This window comes from Carassius carassius, chromosome 34 (assembly GCF_963082965.1).
Source record: "Carassius carassius chromosome 34, fCarCar2.1, whole genome shotgun sequence".
In the NCBI taxonomy this organism is placed as follows: domain Eukaryota; kingdom Metazoa; phylum Chordata; class Actinopteri; order Cypriniformes; family Cyprinidae; genus Carassius; species Carassius carassius.
In genome coordinates this window covers 26,156,315-26,171,934 of record NC_081788.1, presented here as the reverse complement: position 1 = coordinate 26,171,934, position 15,620 = coordinate 26,156,315, and the positions used below count along the sequence as shown (strand labels likewise).

Here is a 15,620-nt window from a genome sequence, read left to right as displayed (position 1 = left end):
TCCAGTTTAAAATGCTATTGTAACGCAGTCATTAGTCAACATAGTCATTAGTCAACGTAGTTATCCATGCATAATCAATGCACTTTATGTGTTACAATTTACTAGAAATTGCTGCAAATATAATGAAACTACTGTCTGTCCCATTTAATACATTTCAAACATATTGACTAAATGTTTAGTTTAGTACTATTGATAGCTCCATGAACCACGTGGCCGCGTGGCGGTGAGATCAAAGCATGTTCTGGTACAGCGAGTTTACTCTGCAATATGCAGTGGGATATACATATAAAATATGTTGCATTATTTGTCTACTAGATAATACCTGAATGGCAAAATTAATGCAGTGTCTTAAAATCCTGTCAAAGCTAAGGATATTCAGTGAAAACAGTTGGCGTTGTTCATTGGTCGGGCATCGACCAATGAAATGTCTTCATTCGCACCAAAGCCCCGCCCCCAGCTCTGCTCTCTCACATCTGCATATACAAGTGCACAAGTGAGTTTTGCAACAGAATACCGCAAAAAGAGTAGCAAAAGTCAGAGCGCTAGGATTTGAACTTGTACTTACAGATCTGAGAGGTTGTAAGTGCCGACTTGACGTTGTGCAGCGAAACTGAAGTAAAGTGCAAAAGTAAATATGTAGTAAACATGTGTGTATGTCATTTTCTTTGTGTGAATGTCATTCTACACATTTGTAACTATAAATCTACAACTTCCAATTCAAAACACGGGTGTTTTGATCATTGTCTGTGTGTGCAAATTGAAAGATTCAGCTTTTCACATCAGAGCTGTGAGTGTAAATTTTAACTTACAAATACAAATATTAATATGACAAGTTCTCACATTCAGATCTTCAACCTCTCGAGTTTAGCTACTGATTTACCTCCATACTCCTGTGTTTGTACACTCTGCCAAAGCTGATAAGCTGCCTGCAGACCTCATCATGTTGAGTGCCTGGGCTTCATTCTGCTTGTGCCAGCAAACGTGCCAAACACGCTAATGTGCAAAAGCAACAGATTCAACATCAATAAAGTTGAAAAAATTATTTACAGGTGACAAGAAAGCCCAACCGCTGTCGATGCACATCGTGTCTGCTGATAAACACTTCTCTGGAGATGAAAAAGTGCTGATTTGAACTTTTACAAAATAATATCTTAGAAGCTTTTGTAGTTTGAGTTTATCCCCAGAATTATGTGGATGAGTCACCGGCAGAGGCGTGGGGGAGACGAGATTAACAGGACGTTAGCGGGAAAATGATTGACAGCAGGACATTTCTCAGCATCTCCTCCAGCGCAGATGTGTCACCGATGCTGAGTGGAGAACAGAACTCTGACAGCGATTCTGACAGCAACATCTGTCTCCCCAACTGCTGTTCTGTTCTCCTCCCAGCCATAGAAGTTTCTCCAAAAGTTTTGCGCATTACCCGATGAGCACCTTCGATTGGAACGAGTCACTTCCAGTCTGAATGTTCCCATTGAGAACAGGTGCTAATGACACTCTCTAAATCACGCCTCTAAACAACTGCTCTCATCATTATGATTTACGGTGAGCAGACGTCTCATTTCAAACGTCCTTGTTTTTTATTTAGTGTTCAAAATGTAAAACAGTAACTTGTTTGCTAGATATTACACATTAAAGTTAAAAAAAATATATTATTTCTTTATATAGAGTTTGCCATTTCAATTTTAATATTTTGTTTTAGATGAAAATAACGGTAACACTTTAGAATACTGTTTCTTACTTACTACATAACTAATAGACCCCTTAATCGCCTACGTCACTGTGACGTCACCGCTCTAGCTAGAGGCAAAACATATAAGGCAGAACTCATAGCAGGTGCGCTAAAAGTTTGAGGTTTTGACTTTAAAATGTTTTTTTTTTAAATGTTTTTGGCTGCCAGAATAGAAGGAACAGCACTTTTGTTTCAAAACTAAAGTTTTACCGGATCCCGGCAGACATTCCTTCACAGAAATCAAGAAGACAATTGTTGTTGAATGCAATACGGCGTACAGACTGGACGGAGATGATCATAAATAATGCTCGTGTTTGCAGTGCACACTTCATTTCGGGTAAAACAATCTATGCAATTGAACTGGTGTGTAGGTTTTATCTAGTAAATCAGCAAGTTTCTGTTTTATAGGTGAAAAGTCGCCAACCTTCAGCTCACTAGCTAGTTTAAATGTTAAACAAACATACAGCGACAGATGTGTGCCATCCTTTGAATGGTCTCTTAAAATAATACACATTGCTAATCATAGTTATCCCAGCGATAGGTTACATTAGAAAATAAGCATTGACAAAATTCCCCATACCACCCAAAAGTAATTCATATGGCCGTATGGCATACGGGTCAGGTAGCCTGCTTCCATCCGCGAGAGTTAATTAAAAAAAAAAAGCTGTCACGGTCCCGCAGAGTCAGGGACTGTACAGTCGTGCTTTGCCTTACATACAGAAATTGAATTAATGGTAATGTGGTATATGCTGATGAGGCACACATACAGTACTACAGTATATATAAAATATAAAAACTAAGGTAATTATCGCAAGGCACTGGAGTCGTGGTAGGGTTCCTATTGGAAGCTGATTTCTTACAAAACACACTCACAAAACAATTCACTACATAGGCAAAACCTCTATAAAATGTATGTATTTTTTAATATTGCATTTTCATACTACTACAGTATTGCTAATAACATTTATATGAAAGGGTCACAATTCAATGTAATTGTGTATAACTGTTCATTAGTAGTTACTTCATAGTTATTTTTGTTGAACCCTAACTAGTAGATAATTAATAGTAGTTCTTCAGGAGGTATGACAGAATACATTAGTTATTGATTAGCTAACTGTTACTTAACATAATCATAAAATTATATCACATACTGATTAATTAACACATCTTCCTTAGTAGTTAACAGTAGTGAGTTAAGTGTTAATGAATAAGCACCTGTTAGTTCTTCAATAATTCCTTATTAGTTATGTAGTAAGTAAGAAACAGTATTCTAAAGTGTTAACAAAATAACTCACTAGACAGAAGTAAATGAAGAAAATTAAGACTTTCATACTTTCATGCCTGAAGCAGTCTGTCTGTATTTGATGGGAGTTTATAATAATATTTAATTACAGACTTTGACAAATCTGAGCACAGTTTGTGATAGTAGGTAAGACACATCTATAAATAACATGAATGTTGTTGGCCTAGGAACATGTTTACTAAATGAAAATACACACTGTATGTGAAGAAATAATGTTTTGTTTTTAAAAATAATGTGTGATAGAGAGCATAAAAGTAACTCTTTTACATTTTGAACACCAAATAAAAAATGAGGATTTCTAAGGATTGCTACCTACAGTATTTACACTACCGTTCAAGTGTGGGGTCGGTGACCAAGGATGCATTTATTTGATCAAATACAGTAAAAATTGTAATATTGTGTTTTCTATTTTGAATATATTTTAAAATGTAATTTATTCATGAGATGCAAGGCTGAATTTTCAGCATCACTGTCACATGATCCTATTGTTTTATTTTCTGGATTCTTTAGAAAAGTTCTAAAGAACAGAATTTATTTGTAATAGAAATCTTTTATAACATTATAAAAAATAAAAATTAAAAAATAAATAAATAATGAATCTTGCTGAATAAAGTGTTTATTTATTTAAAAAAAGTTTGACCCCAAACATTTGAACAGAAGTGTAACAGCATAAAGGGTGCTCTCTCTCTCTCTCTCTCTCTCTCTCTCTCTCTCTCTCTCTCTCTCTCTCTCTCTCTCTCTATATATATATATATATATATAATTTTTTTCTGACAGTCTAAATTTGGCATGGTCAAAATACACAAAATATCTTAATTCAGAATTAAAAACACTGGAAATGTAAGTACCACCTTTCAGCTGAACTGAACATATCTCCTTTTTTCGTTTCAGAAATCTGTTCACGTTATTACAATGTGAGGAAAGGAACTTATAGTTTCTTTTCGTCTTTTAAAAAGCACTTTAAAACCCATCATTAAGAGCAATCAAGCTGATAGCAGGCCTATTTTAACCGTCATTTTGTGAAAAATCATGTCTGCTGACATCAATCTAACAGCAGCTCTTGACAAATGAGTCTGCCCTTCTGACTGACCCAGTCTCGCCATTTAATGATCAGCTTTTACTTCTTCCTGTCTCTCTGCAGGTTGTAGGAGTTTTCATCTGGTTTGGTGTGATGCCACCACACACCATTGTGGACTATGAGGAGCAGAGGCCGCCCAATCCAGATTTGGCACGTGGCATCCTGAAGTGTGACATGTCTGATTTGTCGCTCATCTGTTGCCTGAGCTACAGTATCGTGCTGATGGTCACGTGCACTGTGTATGCAGTCAAGAGCCGAGGTGTGCCTGAGACCTTCAATGAAGCTAAACCCATCGGCTTCACCATGTACACCACCTGCATCATCTGGCTGGCATTTGTGCCTATTTTCTTTGGCACAGCACAGTCCACTGAGAAGGTGAGATGTTTATTATAATGGGATTCATTACTAATGTTGGTAAACAAGTAGTTTCACCAAAAATGCGAAGCATTAACTCGTGTCATTTTGTTTAAAAGAAATTATTTATTAGATTCAGCAGGGATGCATTACATCAAAAAGTGATAGTACATTAAATGTTAACAAAGTATTTCTATTTCAGATAAATGCTGTTCTTTCAAACTTCTGTTCATCGAAGAATCCTGCAAAAATAAAACATATCGCATTTTACAAAAAAAAATTAAGTAGCACAACTGTTTCAACCCAAAAATTCAGCGTTGTCATCACATGAATAAATTACATTTTAAAATATATTAAAATATTTAACTGCAATTAAATAGTTTTTTTGTGTTATTGATCAAATAAATGCAGGCTTCAAGAACATAAGAGACTTCCTTTTAAAAAAATATGTAGCAACGTAAAAACTTCATAATCATCGGGAAGAAGGAGGCGGGAACCGGCGGACAATCAAATCAAACTTTAATAATCAAAATAACCACACAAAACGGACAACTGACGCGCACAAATAAAAACCAAACACAAACTAAAGCCCAGGCCTGGTCCTCTCTCGTCCGTCACTGTCGTCGCTCCAGTTTTATATCCCTCCTTCTCCTCCGTGGGGCTTGAGACCGGTGGGTCGAGCAGGTGTCGCTCATCTCCAATCACTCCACCGCCCTCGCTCCTGTTCCCACGTCTCTCAGCCTCGCCCCACTCGTCACATACCCCCATCGCCCCTCACAGGCCGGGGGGTACCCTCGAGACTGCGCTCTACTCCCCCCTCCCTCCGGGGGTGACCACTCATGGGGACCTGCGGGAACCTGGGGGAAGGACAGACGAGGCGAGAGAAAAGGAGATGGAAGGAGGAGCGACAAAGATGAGAGAAGGGAGAAAGGAAAAAAATGAATAAATAAATTCCGGTTCCCAGACGCACTGCCACTTGGCTCCGGTTTTATATCCCTGCATCTCCTCCGTTGGACTCGAGACCGGTGGGTCAAGCAGGTGTCGCTCATTTTTTTTGCATATGACACTTATTTAAAAAAACATAAAAAAAATCTAACCCACAAACTTTGGAATGGTATTGTATAAAGTGACAAAAATTCCCTATAAACTGGACTCATGCACTATATTCCACATATTCTGAAATCATAATAATAACTTTAATAAAAATAGCTTTTGTGATGAACATACTGATATTTAAGTTGAATTTTAATGTTCTTTCTCTCAATTTGCACATATTCTGACTTTGCCTGCTAACACTTCTTGCTTGATTTGATTTGTAACTGAACATGATGCACCAAGTTTGAAAATGCAGCAGTGCAAATGAGATCTTTAGGATGGTCTTGAGGTTGAACTTGGCCTCATTCATCACATGCTAGTAAAAAGCCTCCTTAGAAGTGATTCCAGCAGTGTTTTAGGAGAGGAGCACACTCTTAAAAAGAAAGAATCTTTATATGCATTGCTGGTTCCATAAAGAACCTTTAAAGGGATAGTTGACCCAAAACAGAAAATTCTGTCATCATTTACTCACCCTCATGTCGTTCCAAACCTGTATAAGTTGCTTTCAATCTTCAAAATATCTTCTTTTATGTTCAACATAAGAAAGCAACTCATACAGGTTTGGAACGAAATGAGGGTGAGTAAATGATGACAGAATTTTCTGTTTTGGGTCAACTATCCCTTTAACATCCATGGAACCTTTTCATTCCACAAACGTTCTTTATAATGGGAAAAAATTCTTTACATTTTCCATTCCAAAAATTGTTCTCTTATGCCATCACAACAACAACATTTTTAATTTCTCTAGTATCCCACTCTTTTTCTTCAATTAATATATTGTTTATATATATATATATATATATATATATATATATATATATATATATATATATATATATATATATGTTGCCAGTCGTTTCTGTTACTGTTCTTTACTGTAATGAAAGCTGTATTCTCTGACAGTGAGAAATTTTAAGCTATTAATGCTTTTTTCATACTTTCAAAATGGGACAGAGAGCAATACTGCACATTAACATTTCACATGTCGCCTTCTTCATCTTCAATACACAATATATAGCAATGCAACACCATCTCTCTGTGAAACAACTTGTTTTCCCACCACAATGTGTTCTCACAGTTCCACAGTTCTGCAGCAATCCATCAACAAAAGAGCGGAGCTTAGTCACTGTTTAAGTCCTTTTAAGTAGAAAATTATGTGAAATGAAATCATTTCAGTATGAAGGCATTGAAGTAAGCAACAACCTGCCCGGTTCACGATAACAAGTCCAAGTTGTATTGCTCACAGTTTCTTTTTTTTTTTGAAGAGGCCTTTGATATAGCAGACATTGAAAGGGATGAGATGAGAAAAAAACATTTCATTTCTCCCCTTTATTGGCGAAAGACACACCATGACACAGAGACAAAGACTCACCAATGAGGTTCTGGGGGTTGACTGGGAGGAGGTTGATAACAGGAGTGTTTTGAAGACAATGTCAACCCATCTTAATAAAGCCAGAAGCCTCGTCTGCGGGAATTAGGAATTAGAGCATTAGTTATTGCTACATAGATTAAACGAACCAGGTTTATACTGTGTGTGCTGTTTCCTGGGGAGTGCTCTTGGGTGGGCAGGTGGCGGGGCGGGTTTGACCAAGGGCACTTCGTGAGTCCCAGGGCCCCGCCCAGAAGGGCTGGGCTTGTGCCTGCCGGAGGGGACAGTGCTTCCGTTTCTCCGCTCTCTCCGCTCTCTCCGCTCTCTCCGCGCCAATTCTCCAATCCACTCCCTGCCACTGGGGCGGCAGGTAGGTCTGGGCTGGCCTGTTGGCGTTGCGGGGACCCGGAGCATTTCGTGGACAGGTGTCCAGTGATGGAGGTGGGGATGATGATCTGGGTCCCGGACGTCCCACAGGTCACCCCTGGTCAGGCTGGCGAGTACCAAATACCTGTGAGTATCAAGGGGGGTACATATCCGGCCTTGGTGGATTCAGGATGTAACCAAACCTCAATCCATCAAAGCCTGATTCAACCGGGGGCATTGGATACAAGCCGCGTGGTTAAGGTGCGGTGCATACACGGGGATGTGGTGGAGTATCCGGTTGTCCCAATTATAATTCAATTCCGGGGACAAAAGCATAGTGTGGAGGTGGCGGTTAGTCCCCACCTCCGGCATCCGATAATCTTGGGAACGAATTGGCCCGCGTTTACGGTTTTATTGGGGTCGTTATGTGCGGATGCCTCTTGGGGAAATAAGGCGCGGAAGGAGACCGCGCGGGTACAGGTGGGGGAAACTGAGCCAGGACCACTGGGTTCTGCTTCAGGGGAACCGAACGAAATCGGGAGACTGATTCTCTCGAAGCGTGATGACTTTCCTCTGGAGCAGTCTCAGGATGAGACCCTAAAACATGCGTTTCAACAGGTCAGCGCTATCGATGGCCAGTCTCTCCAACCTGCCCTCCCGCTCTCCTATCCATATTTTGCCATTTTAAAAGACCGGTTGTATTGAGTGACCCAAGACGCTCTGACAAAATTTAATACAACCCAATTGTTAATTCCAAAGGGCCGCAGGGAAATGCTTTTCCACGCGGCTCATTCTAATCCTATGGCGGGCCATTTGGGACAGGCAGCAACACTAAATCGCCTCATGGCCCGTTTCTTTTGGCCGGGCATTCATGACAACGTGCGCAGGTGGTGCGCGTCTTGTCCGGAATGTCAGTTGGTAAACCCACCGGCCGCTCCAAAAGCGCCTTTGCGCCCTCTTCCCTTAATGCAGTTTCCCTTCGAGAGAATTGGTATGGACCTCATCGGGCCATTAGAGCGATCGGCACGACGACATCGCTTTGCACTAGTCATAGTTGATTATGCAACACGATATCCTGAAGCGGTGGCCCTCCGCAACATTTCCGCTAAAAGTGTTGCGGATGCCCTGTTTCGTCTTATCTCCCGGGTGGGGATTCCAAAAGAAATCCTCACCGATCAGGGCACGGCGTTTATGTCACGTACGCTACGCGAACTGTACGGATTATTGGGCATTAAGTCGATTTGAACTAGCGTCTATCACCCACAAACCGACGGCCTGGTCGAACGATTTATTCGCACGCTTAAATCCATGATCCGTAAGTTCGTTCACGAAGACGCCAAAAATTGGGATAGGTGGCTAGAGCCCTTGTTATTCGCTGTGCGAGAGGTCCCGCAAGCCTCCACGGGGTTTTCCCCCTTCGAGATTCTCTATGGACGCCAGCCCCGGGGGGTGCTCGACGTACTGAGAGAAACGTGGGAGGAGGGACCATCTCAGGGCAAAAACGAAATTCAGTATGTGCTGGACTTGAGAACAAAACTCCACACATTGGGGCGGCTATCAATGGAGAATTCGTTACAAGCCCAGGACTGCCAGAGCCAGCTGTATAACAGGGGAACTAGGTTACGTAAATTTGCACCGGGAGAGAAAGTACTTGTATTACTCCCAACGTCGAGCTCCAAATTAATGGCTAAGTGGCAGGGACCGTTCGAGGTCGCACGACAGGTCGGAGATCTAGATTATGAGGTAATACGGTCCAATAGGAACAGAGGCGAATATCAAACCACAATCCCTCGCCCTGGCTCCAGGTGGAGATCACCTCTCGCCGTCCCAACTCACTGATTTAATGAACTTGCAGGCAGAGTTTGCTGACGTCTTCTCGCCCCTACCGGGCCGTACTAACCTGATTCAGCACCATATCGAGACCGAGCCGGGCGTGGTAGTTCGCAGCCGGCCGTATCGTTTACCTGAGCACAAGAAAAAAGTAGTTCAGGCTGAATTAGGCGCTATGCTTGACATGGGGGTAATAGAAGAATCTAATAGTAACTGGGCGAGCCGGATAGTTTTAGTTCCGAAAATGGACGGCTCAGTCCGTTTCGGTGTAGATTACCGCAAGGTGAATGCTGTGTCGAAATTCGACGCGTATCCAATGCCGCGGGTTGACGAGTTGCTTGATCGGCTAGGCACGGCTCGCTTTTATTTGACATTGGACTTAACAAAGGGCTATTGGCAGATCCCCTTGTCTCCATTGTCCAGAGAAAAGACAGCTTTCACAACGCCGTTTGGATTACACCAATTTGTTACCCTTCCATTTGGCTTGTTCGGGGCTCCAGTTACCTTTCAGCGCCTCATGGACAGGATCCTACGGCCCCATGCTGCGTATGCAGCTGCCTACCTAGATGATATCATTATATTTAGTAATGATTGGCAGCGGCATATGCAGCATCTGAGGGCTGTCCTGAGGTCGCTGAGGGGAGCGGGGCTCACGGCCAACCCAAAGAAGTGTGCGATTGGGCGGGTGGAAGTACGGTATCTGGGCTTCCACTTGGGGCATGGGCAGGTGCGTCCCCAAATTGATAAGACAGCCGCTATTGCGACCTGCCCACGTCCCAAGACCAAAAAGGAGGTGAGGCAGTTCTTGGGGCTGGCGGGATATTATAGACGGTTTATTCCTAATTATTCAGACCTCACCAGCCCTTTGACTGACCTCACTAAAAAGGAGGTGCCAGATACGGTCCAGTGGACGGAGCCGTGTCAGCAGGCCTTTACTCAGGTCAAGGCTGCCCTGTGTGGCGGGCCGTTGTTACACTCTCCTGATTTTTCTCTCCCTTTTCTGTTGCAGACAGATGCGTCGGACAGGGGGCTGGGGGCAGTCCTGTCCCAGGAGATAGAGGGAGAGGAACGGCCGGTGCTGTACATTAGCCGGAAGCTCTCGAAGAGAGAGGCTAAGTACAGCACCATCGAAAAAGAGTGCCTTGCCATCAGATGAGCCGTCCTCACCCTCCGCTATTATCTCCTGGGACGGGAGTTCACCCTCTGTTCGGACCACGCTCCGCTGCAGTGGCTCCACCGCATGAAGGATACCAACGCGCGGATCACTCGTTGGTATCTAGCTCTTCAGCCTTTTAAGTTCAAGGTGATCCACAGGCCGGGTGTTCAGATGGCGGTGGCCGACTTCCTCTCCAGAAGTGGGGGGGGGGGGCTGCAGGCCGGATGGCTCCCCGGCCTGAGTCGGGCGGTGGGGGTATGTGGCAGGGGGGGCGTGGTTTAGCGAAGTCTGCAGCGGGAGAGAGAATCAGGAGACGAGCGGTAAGTGAGTGGTTTGGGCGAAAATTATCATCACCTGTTTCTGGTTCTAGTAATTGGCGTGGAGAGAGTATAAAACGCCAGGAGAGTCGGAAGCAAGCGAGAGAGAGACGGACTGCTGACGCGAAGCCGGAAACGAAACCGGAAAGAGTAAATCGGAAGTGCCGGGACAACGTGCCAGAATAGAAGTCACCATTTGGTGTTTGCAAAGTTTAAGTTATTTTCTGTTTAATAAATACGTCAGCAGTCCTGCCGACCCCTATTGTCCTCTTCCTTGCCCACACGAACTTACTACAAATTCATATTTTTGTTCAGCAAGGATGCATTAAATTGATCAAAAGTGACAGTAAAGCCATTTTTAATGTTATAAGATTTCTATTTCAAATGAATGCTATTCTTTTGAACGTTCTATTCAAGCAAAACATCTTGAAAAAAGATTTCCATCATGATTTCCACAAAAATATTGAGCAACTCAACTGTTTTTAATATTGATAATAAGAAATGAGAAAAATGATTTCTGAAGGATCATGTGACACTGAATATTAGTAATGGTTAATTACTGAAAGTTCAGCTTTGCGTCACAAGAATAAATTCGATTTTTAAATATATTCAAATAGAAAACAGTTATTTTAAATCGTAATATTATTTCACAAGCCTTGGTGAGTGTAAGAGACCCAAAGACATCAAACTTTTAAATATTAATATATAATAATTATGATTAATAATTGTAAGAATTAAGTTTATTAAATAATAATTATTAATACATTTTAATGTTAATTAATGCTTTTTTCATTGTTAGTTCATGTTTGACTAATGTTAAAAAATGAAACCATATTGTAAAGTGTTATCATTTTAATTATTACTTGGCAATTAAATATTATGATTATGAAAAAATACTTATATACTTTTATGTTACAGGGATTTTTTTTGGCAGATGAAAAATCAAGTGATAAAACTCTCCATTACTATGTTGCAGTGACAACTGAGCTGTTAAAGCAATCTTATTTGTCATGTCATCTTTATTTAATTTTGGGGTGTAGCATCACATTTTCACTCTAACTTATCCTGCGAAGATCTGAGATGATTCTAATGATCTTTTGATCTGTAACTCTTGACCTTTTATTTCCTGCGTTTTGATGTAGATGTTCATCCAGACGACGACGCTGACAGTGTCCATGAGTCTGAGTGCCTCTGTGTCTCTGGGGATGCTCTACATACCAAAAGTCTACGTCATCATCTTGCACCCGGAGCAGAACGTGCAGAAGCGCAAGCGCAGCTTTAAGGCTGTTGTCCAAGCCGCCACCATGTCCTCACGCCTCTCGCAGAAATCCATCAATGACAAGCAGAACGGAGGGACCAAGATCGAGCCAGACAGGATGCAGTAGCAGGTACAGCCACTCTCAGGAGTCTGTCCTGAATCTCCTGAGATACCATTAAAATCTAGAAGAATGCTACAAATAAATCAATCCATCAAAATCACCCTTTTAAAAATAAAGCCTCCAATCAGAACCAGAAAGGTTTTACAATTGATGCCACAGGAGCAGTATTATTTAAGTATTATTCACAATATTATAGTTTTAAGTTACTATTTAGAATTATTAGCTTATATACATTTTACATATACAAACAAAAATTAGAAAGGTTTCCTTGACAACTAACTGAAATAACTTTTACATTTTTGTTTTAATATTTGTTTTAGATAATGATAATAACCCTGCATGAAGAACCTTTCTTTTTTTACTTTAAACAATCAGATAAAATGTATTTTATATCGGTTTTAGTTTTACTTGAGTTTTAGCCTTTATTCATTTTATTTCTAATTGTTTATTTTAGTAATTCAAGTTAAGCTAAAAAAAAAAATTTTTTTTAACCTTGAACCTTTTCATGTAATATTTTTAATTTATTTATTTATTATTATTATTTTATATAACCCTGCAAATAATAGAAGAACCTCTTTGGATTTTTAATTTAAGTGATCAGATTTTCAGACAAAAAAATGGTAAAAAGAAAGAAAAAACAAGACTTTAGTCAGGGAAGTGCTAGTCTCGCGTAGCCAGTCCTTTAGGCTGAAGGTCTGGAATTTATGGCAGCTTTCATTGGCCAAGGCCCTCCCATGAGGCCGTTTGACTGATATGTCAAACAACCAATCCCAGTTGTTTTGTTCTGCGTCATGTTTTGAGCGTGGAAATGTCGCAACAATAACAGACAAAGCTCTGACATATTTTAAAGATTCTATGCCGCGAATATTAAATATTTCACATGCTTTTGAAAATCCAGCGTTTGGTTGATCCTGATAAGCGCTCGTTGTCACAATTGTAAACAAGATGGCTTTCTTCTTTAGTGATGGGGTTTAGTGCGTTAAAGAACGCCACAAACACGTCTCGCGGAATTCCTGTAGAATTCAACCAATCCGATGACGACTTTGACACTCCTGAAGTGTTTCCAGTTTTGTGTCCCATATGCATCAGATGTTCAGCCATCAGTTTGTGGGCGTGACGTCTGAGGCTGAGACTTGGGTAGTGCCATATTGAATGACATTACATGTGATGTGCCATTATTGTGAAAGGAATAAAATGAGGCCATGAGGAATAGAAGTATACAGTGCATTCTACGGATTGTACTGTTGTTTAACAGTATACGGTACCAATTGTTCAGCTGAAGAAATGATTTTTCGAACATAACTTTCAGTAGTCAAAAACTCCAGAAAACAGTTTTGAAATCTGCATGAGGCATATCTAGAGACTTTTATTATAATGTTATAACTTGAAGCCATCTAGCATAACAACCAATAAACTGCATAGCAATGCACTTAAACATTCAGAACACTTTAATACTAGCAACTACCCACAACAGCCTAGCATTTTCTTTTATGCTGTGTTTGGTTTCTGCTGTGAAGTCATATTTGCTGAAACTTGCTCTTGTGAACTTGTATGCCCTCAAATGACTTCTAGCCGGAGATCTACTAAGAAATACTGCTCTGTAATATATTTCATTGAAATAAACTGTCTTCAAAGCTTCCAAGATGGGATTGTTAGGGAACTCAAGGTGCCCTGAATCCTTTTACGTGAGTTGTATTGACTGCCCCCTTTATTTTGATATCCATAACATCTCCTTCTCTCTCCTTCTTTTAAGTGGCAGTGAACTGCTTTTGGGTTTATTTTCCACTTGTTCTCTATCTCTGCAGCACACATTTGGTCCTCAATACATGCAGTTTGAAGCAGCACATCTCATTACTTCCTTATTACTGAGCTTTTGGAAGCAAAAATTCACTAAGCCTGCACAAAATTCTTGAAATGATGCTTGTTGATATGGATATTTCTCTGCGCTGGAACAATATTTGGGTGCACAAGCAAAGGAACTGGAAGCAGAAAATAAATAATGCAAAGCATGTGGATAGACGTGCAGCGAATATGATTATTGTATGAATGAATTTATTAATAAAACAAATGCTAAGTGATTCTGTTATATATTTTGAATTCTATTTTCCTCTTCCCCTTGTAGGTACTAAAAGCTTATGTAGTTTTGCCATGTGACAACTAGCCCTGGTGACCTTTCTTTTTATATTTATGATTTTATTTAATTAGTGGATATATCATTCAACATTATGGTTCAGTATATACTGTATATATATATATGTATATATATATATATATATATATATATATATGCGAACCCTGCATAATGCATAAGATATATATACTGTATATACACACACACACACACGCACACACACACACACACACACACACACACATATTTTTGTCTCTGCTCACTAATGCTGCATTTATTTGATCAAAAATACAATAAAACCAGTAATATTGTGAAATATTATTACAACTGAAAATAAAAGTGTTCTATTTTAATATATTTTTAAATGTATTTATTCATGTTATGCAAAGCTGAATTTACAGCAACCATTATTCCAATATTTGTAGAAACTGTAATACATTTGATGCATAGAAAGTTATAAATAGCAGCATTTATTTGAAATAGAAATCTTTTGTAACATTATAAATGTCATTGCTGTCACTTTTTATAAATTTTGTGCATCCTTGCTGAATAAAAATATAAATTTCCTTAAAAAATAATAATAATCATGCTGACCCAAAACCTTTGAATGGTTGTTTGTCTATTGAAATCCCATTAGATTATACACATGTAGCTTCACAGATGGTTAAAATTAGATATGATTTACATTTTTAAAGCTGCTTAGATATAATGGTATTTCTTTAACAGTACAAGAGCAGATTGGTAACTTCAATGACCCCAAAGCACCATATAGTGCTGAACTGTGCGTTCAGTCTTTTCAGAAACAAACGCTAGCACAAATCATCAGTTTGACAGTTGATTGACAGTAATAAGCAGTGATCTGTGCGCTGTTAGCTGCGTTGATCCCTGAAGAGAAGAGTTAGCATGCTCTCACATTTGCCCTATCGCTCCTCCGCCCTTAAATGCAGAATTTTACCCCCGGCTACATGCAGACAGACAGTTTCTCATGCCAGTACAGGGTAAATCATACTGGACAAAAAGGCATCTGCCCTCATTGTATAGACATGTACAGTTTCTTGTGTCTTTTACTGTTCTTGTGAATAAGTTAAAGTAGTTTTCATAAACTTTTTTCAGTTGTTAAATGATTGTTATTTTAATGGTAAAAGACTCAAAAACATATTAATTGGTTAATGGTAAGTTCCCCCTCAATATACGGTAAAAAACTCTATTGGACATTTCGTGTAATTTTACGATAAAATAGAGTTTTTGGAAGTGAAATAATGTATAATTTGCAGTGAAAAAAAGTACATTGACATTCCCAGAAGTTTTTTCGTTAAAATAACAGTTTCTTTTAAGTTTTTTCTTATCAGTTGTGTTCATTAGAGTTGTTACCTATAATGTTGTTAAATTACAGTTTTTCTCAGTCGTTTTGGTACATTTCTCGAATCAAACTCACAATTGGCAAAACAGTAAGTGCATTTCTCAAAACAACTCGTACAAATAGCAAAACACCATGGATTACCTGCAAAAGCCA

The 15,620-nt window shown here is 39.8% G+C and overlaps 1 protein-coding gene across 2 annotated transcripts in view; it reads left to right on the top strand.

The window, feature by feature from the left end:
- The window catches only part of LOC132114882 (metabotropic glutamate receptor 6-like), a 51,683-nt gene that overhangs the window by 31,926 nt on the left and 4,137 nt on the right, over nucleotides 1–15,620 (top strand). For both annotated transcript variants that reach the window (XM_059523258.1, XM_059523259.1), the window contains exons 9-10: nucleotides 4,174–4,485; nucleotides 11,740–11,985. In XM_059523258.1, coding sequence (XP_059379241.1) covers nucleotides 4,174–4,485; nucleotides 11,740–11,982 — 555 coding nt within the window. In that variant the 3' untranslated portion in view covers nucleotides 11,983–11,985. The remainder of the gene's footprint in view (nucleotides 1–4,173; nucleotides 4,486–11,739; nucleotides 11,986–15,620) is intronic.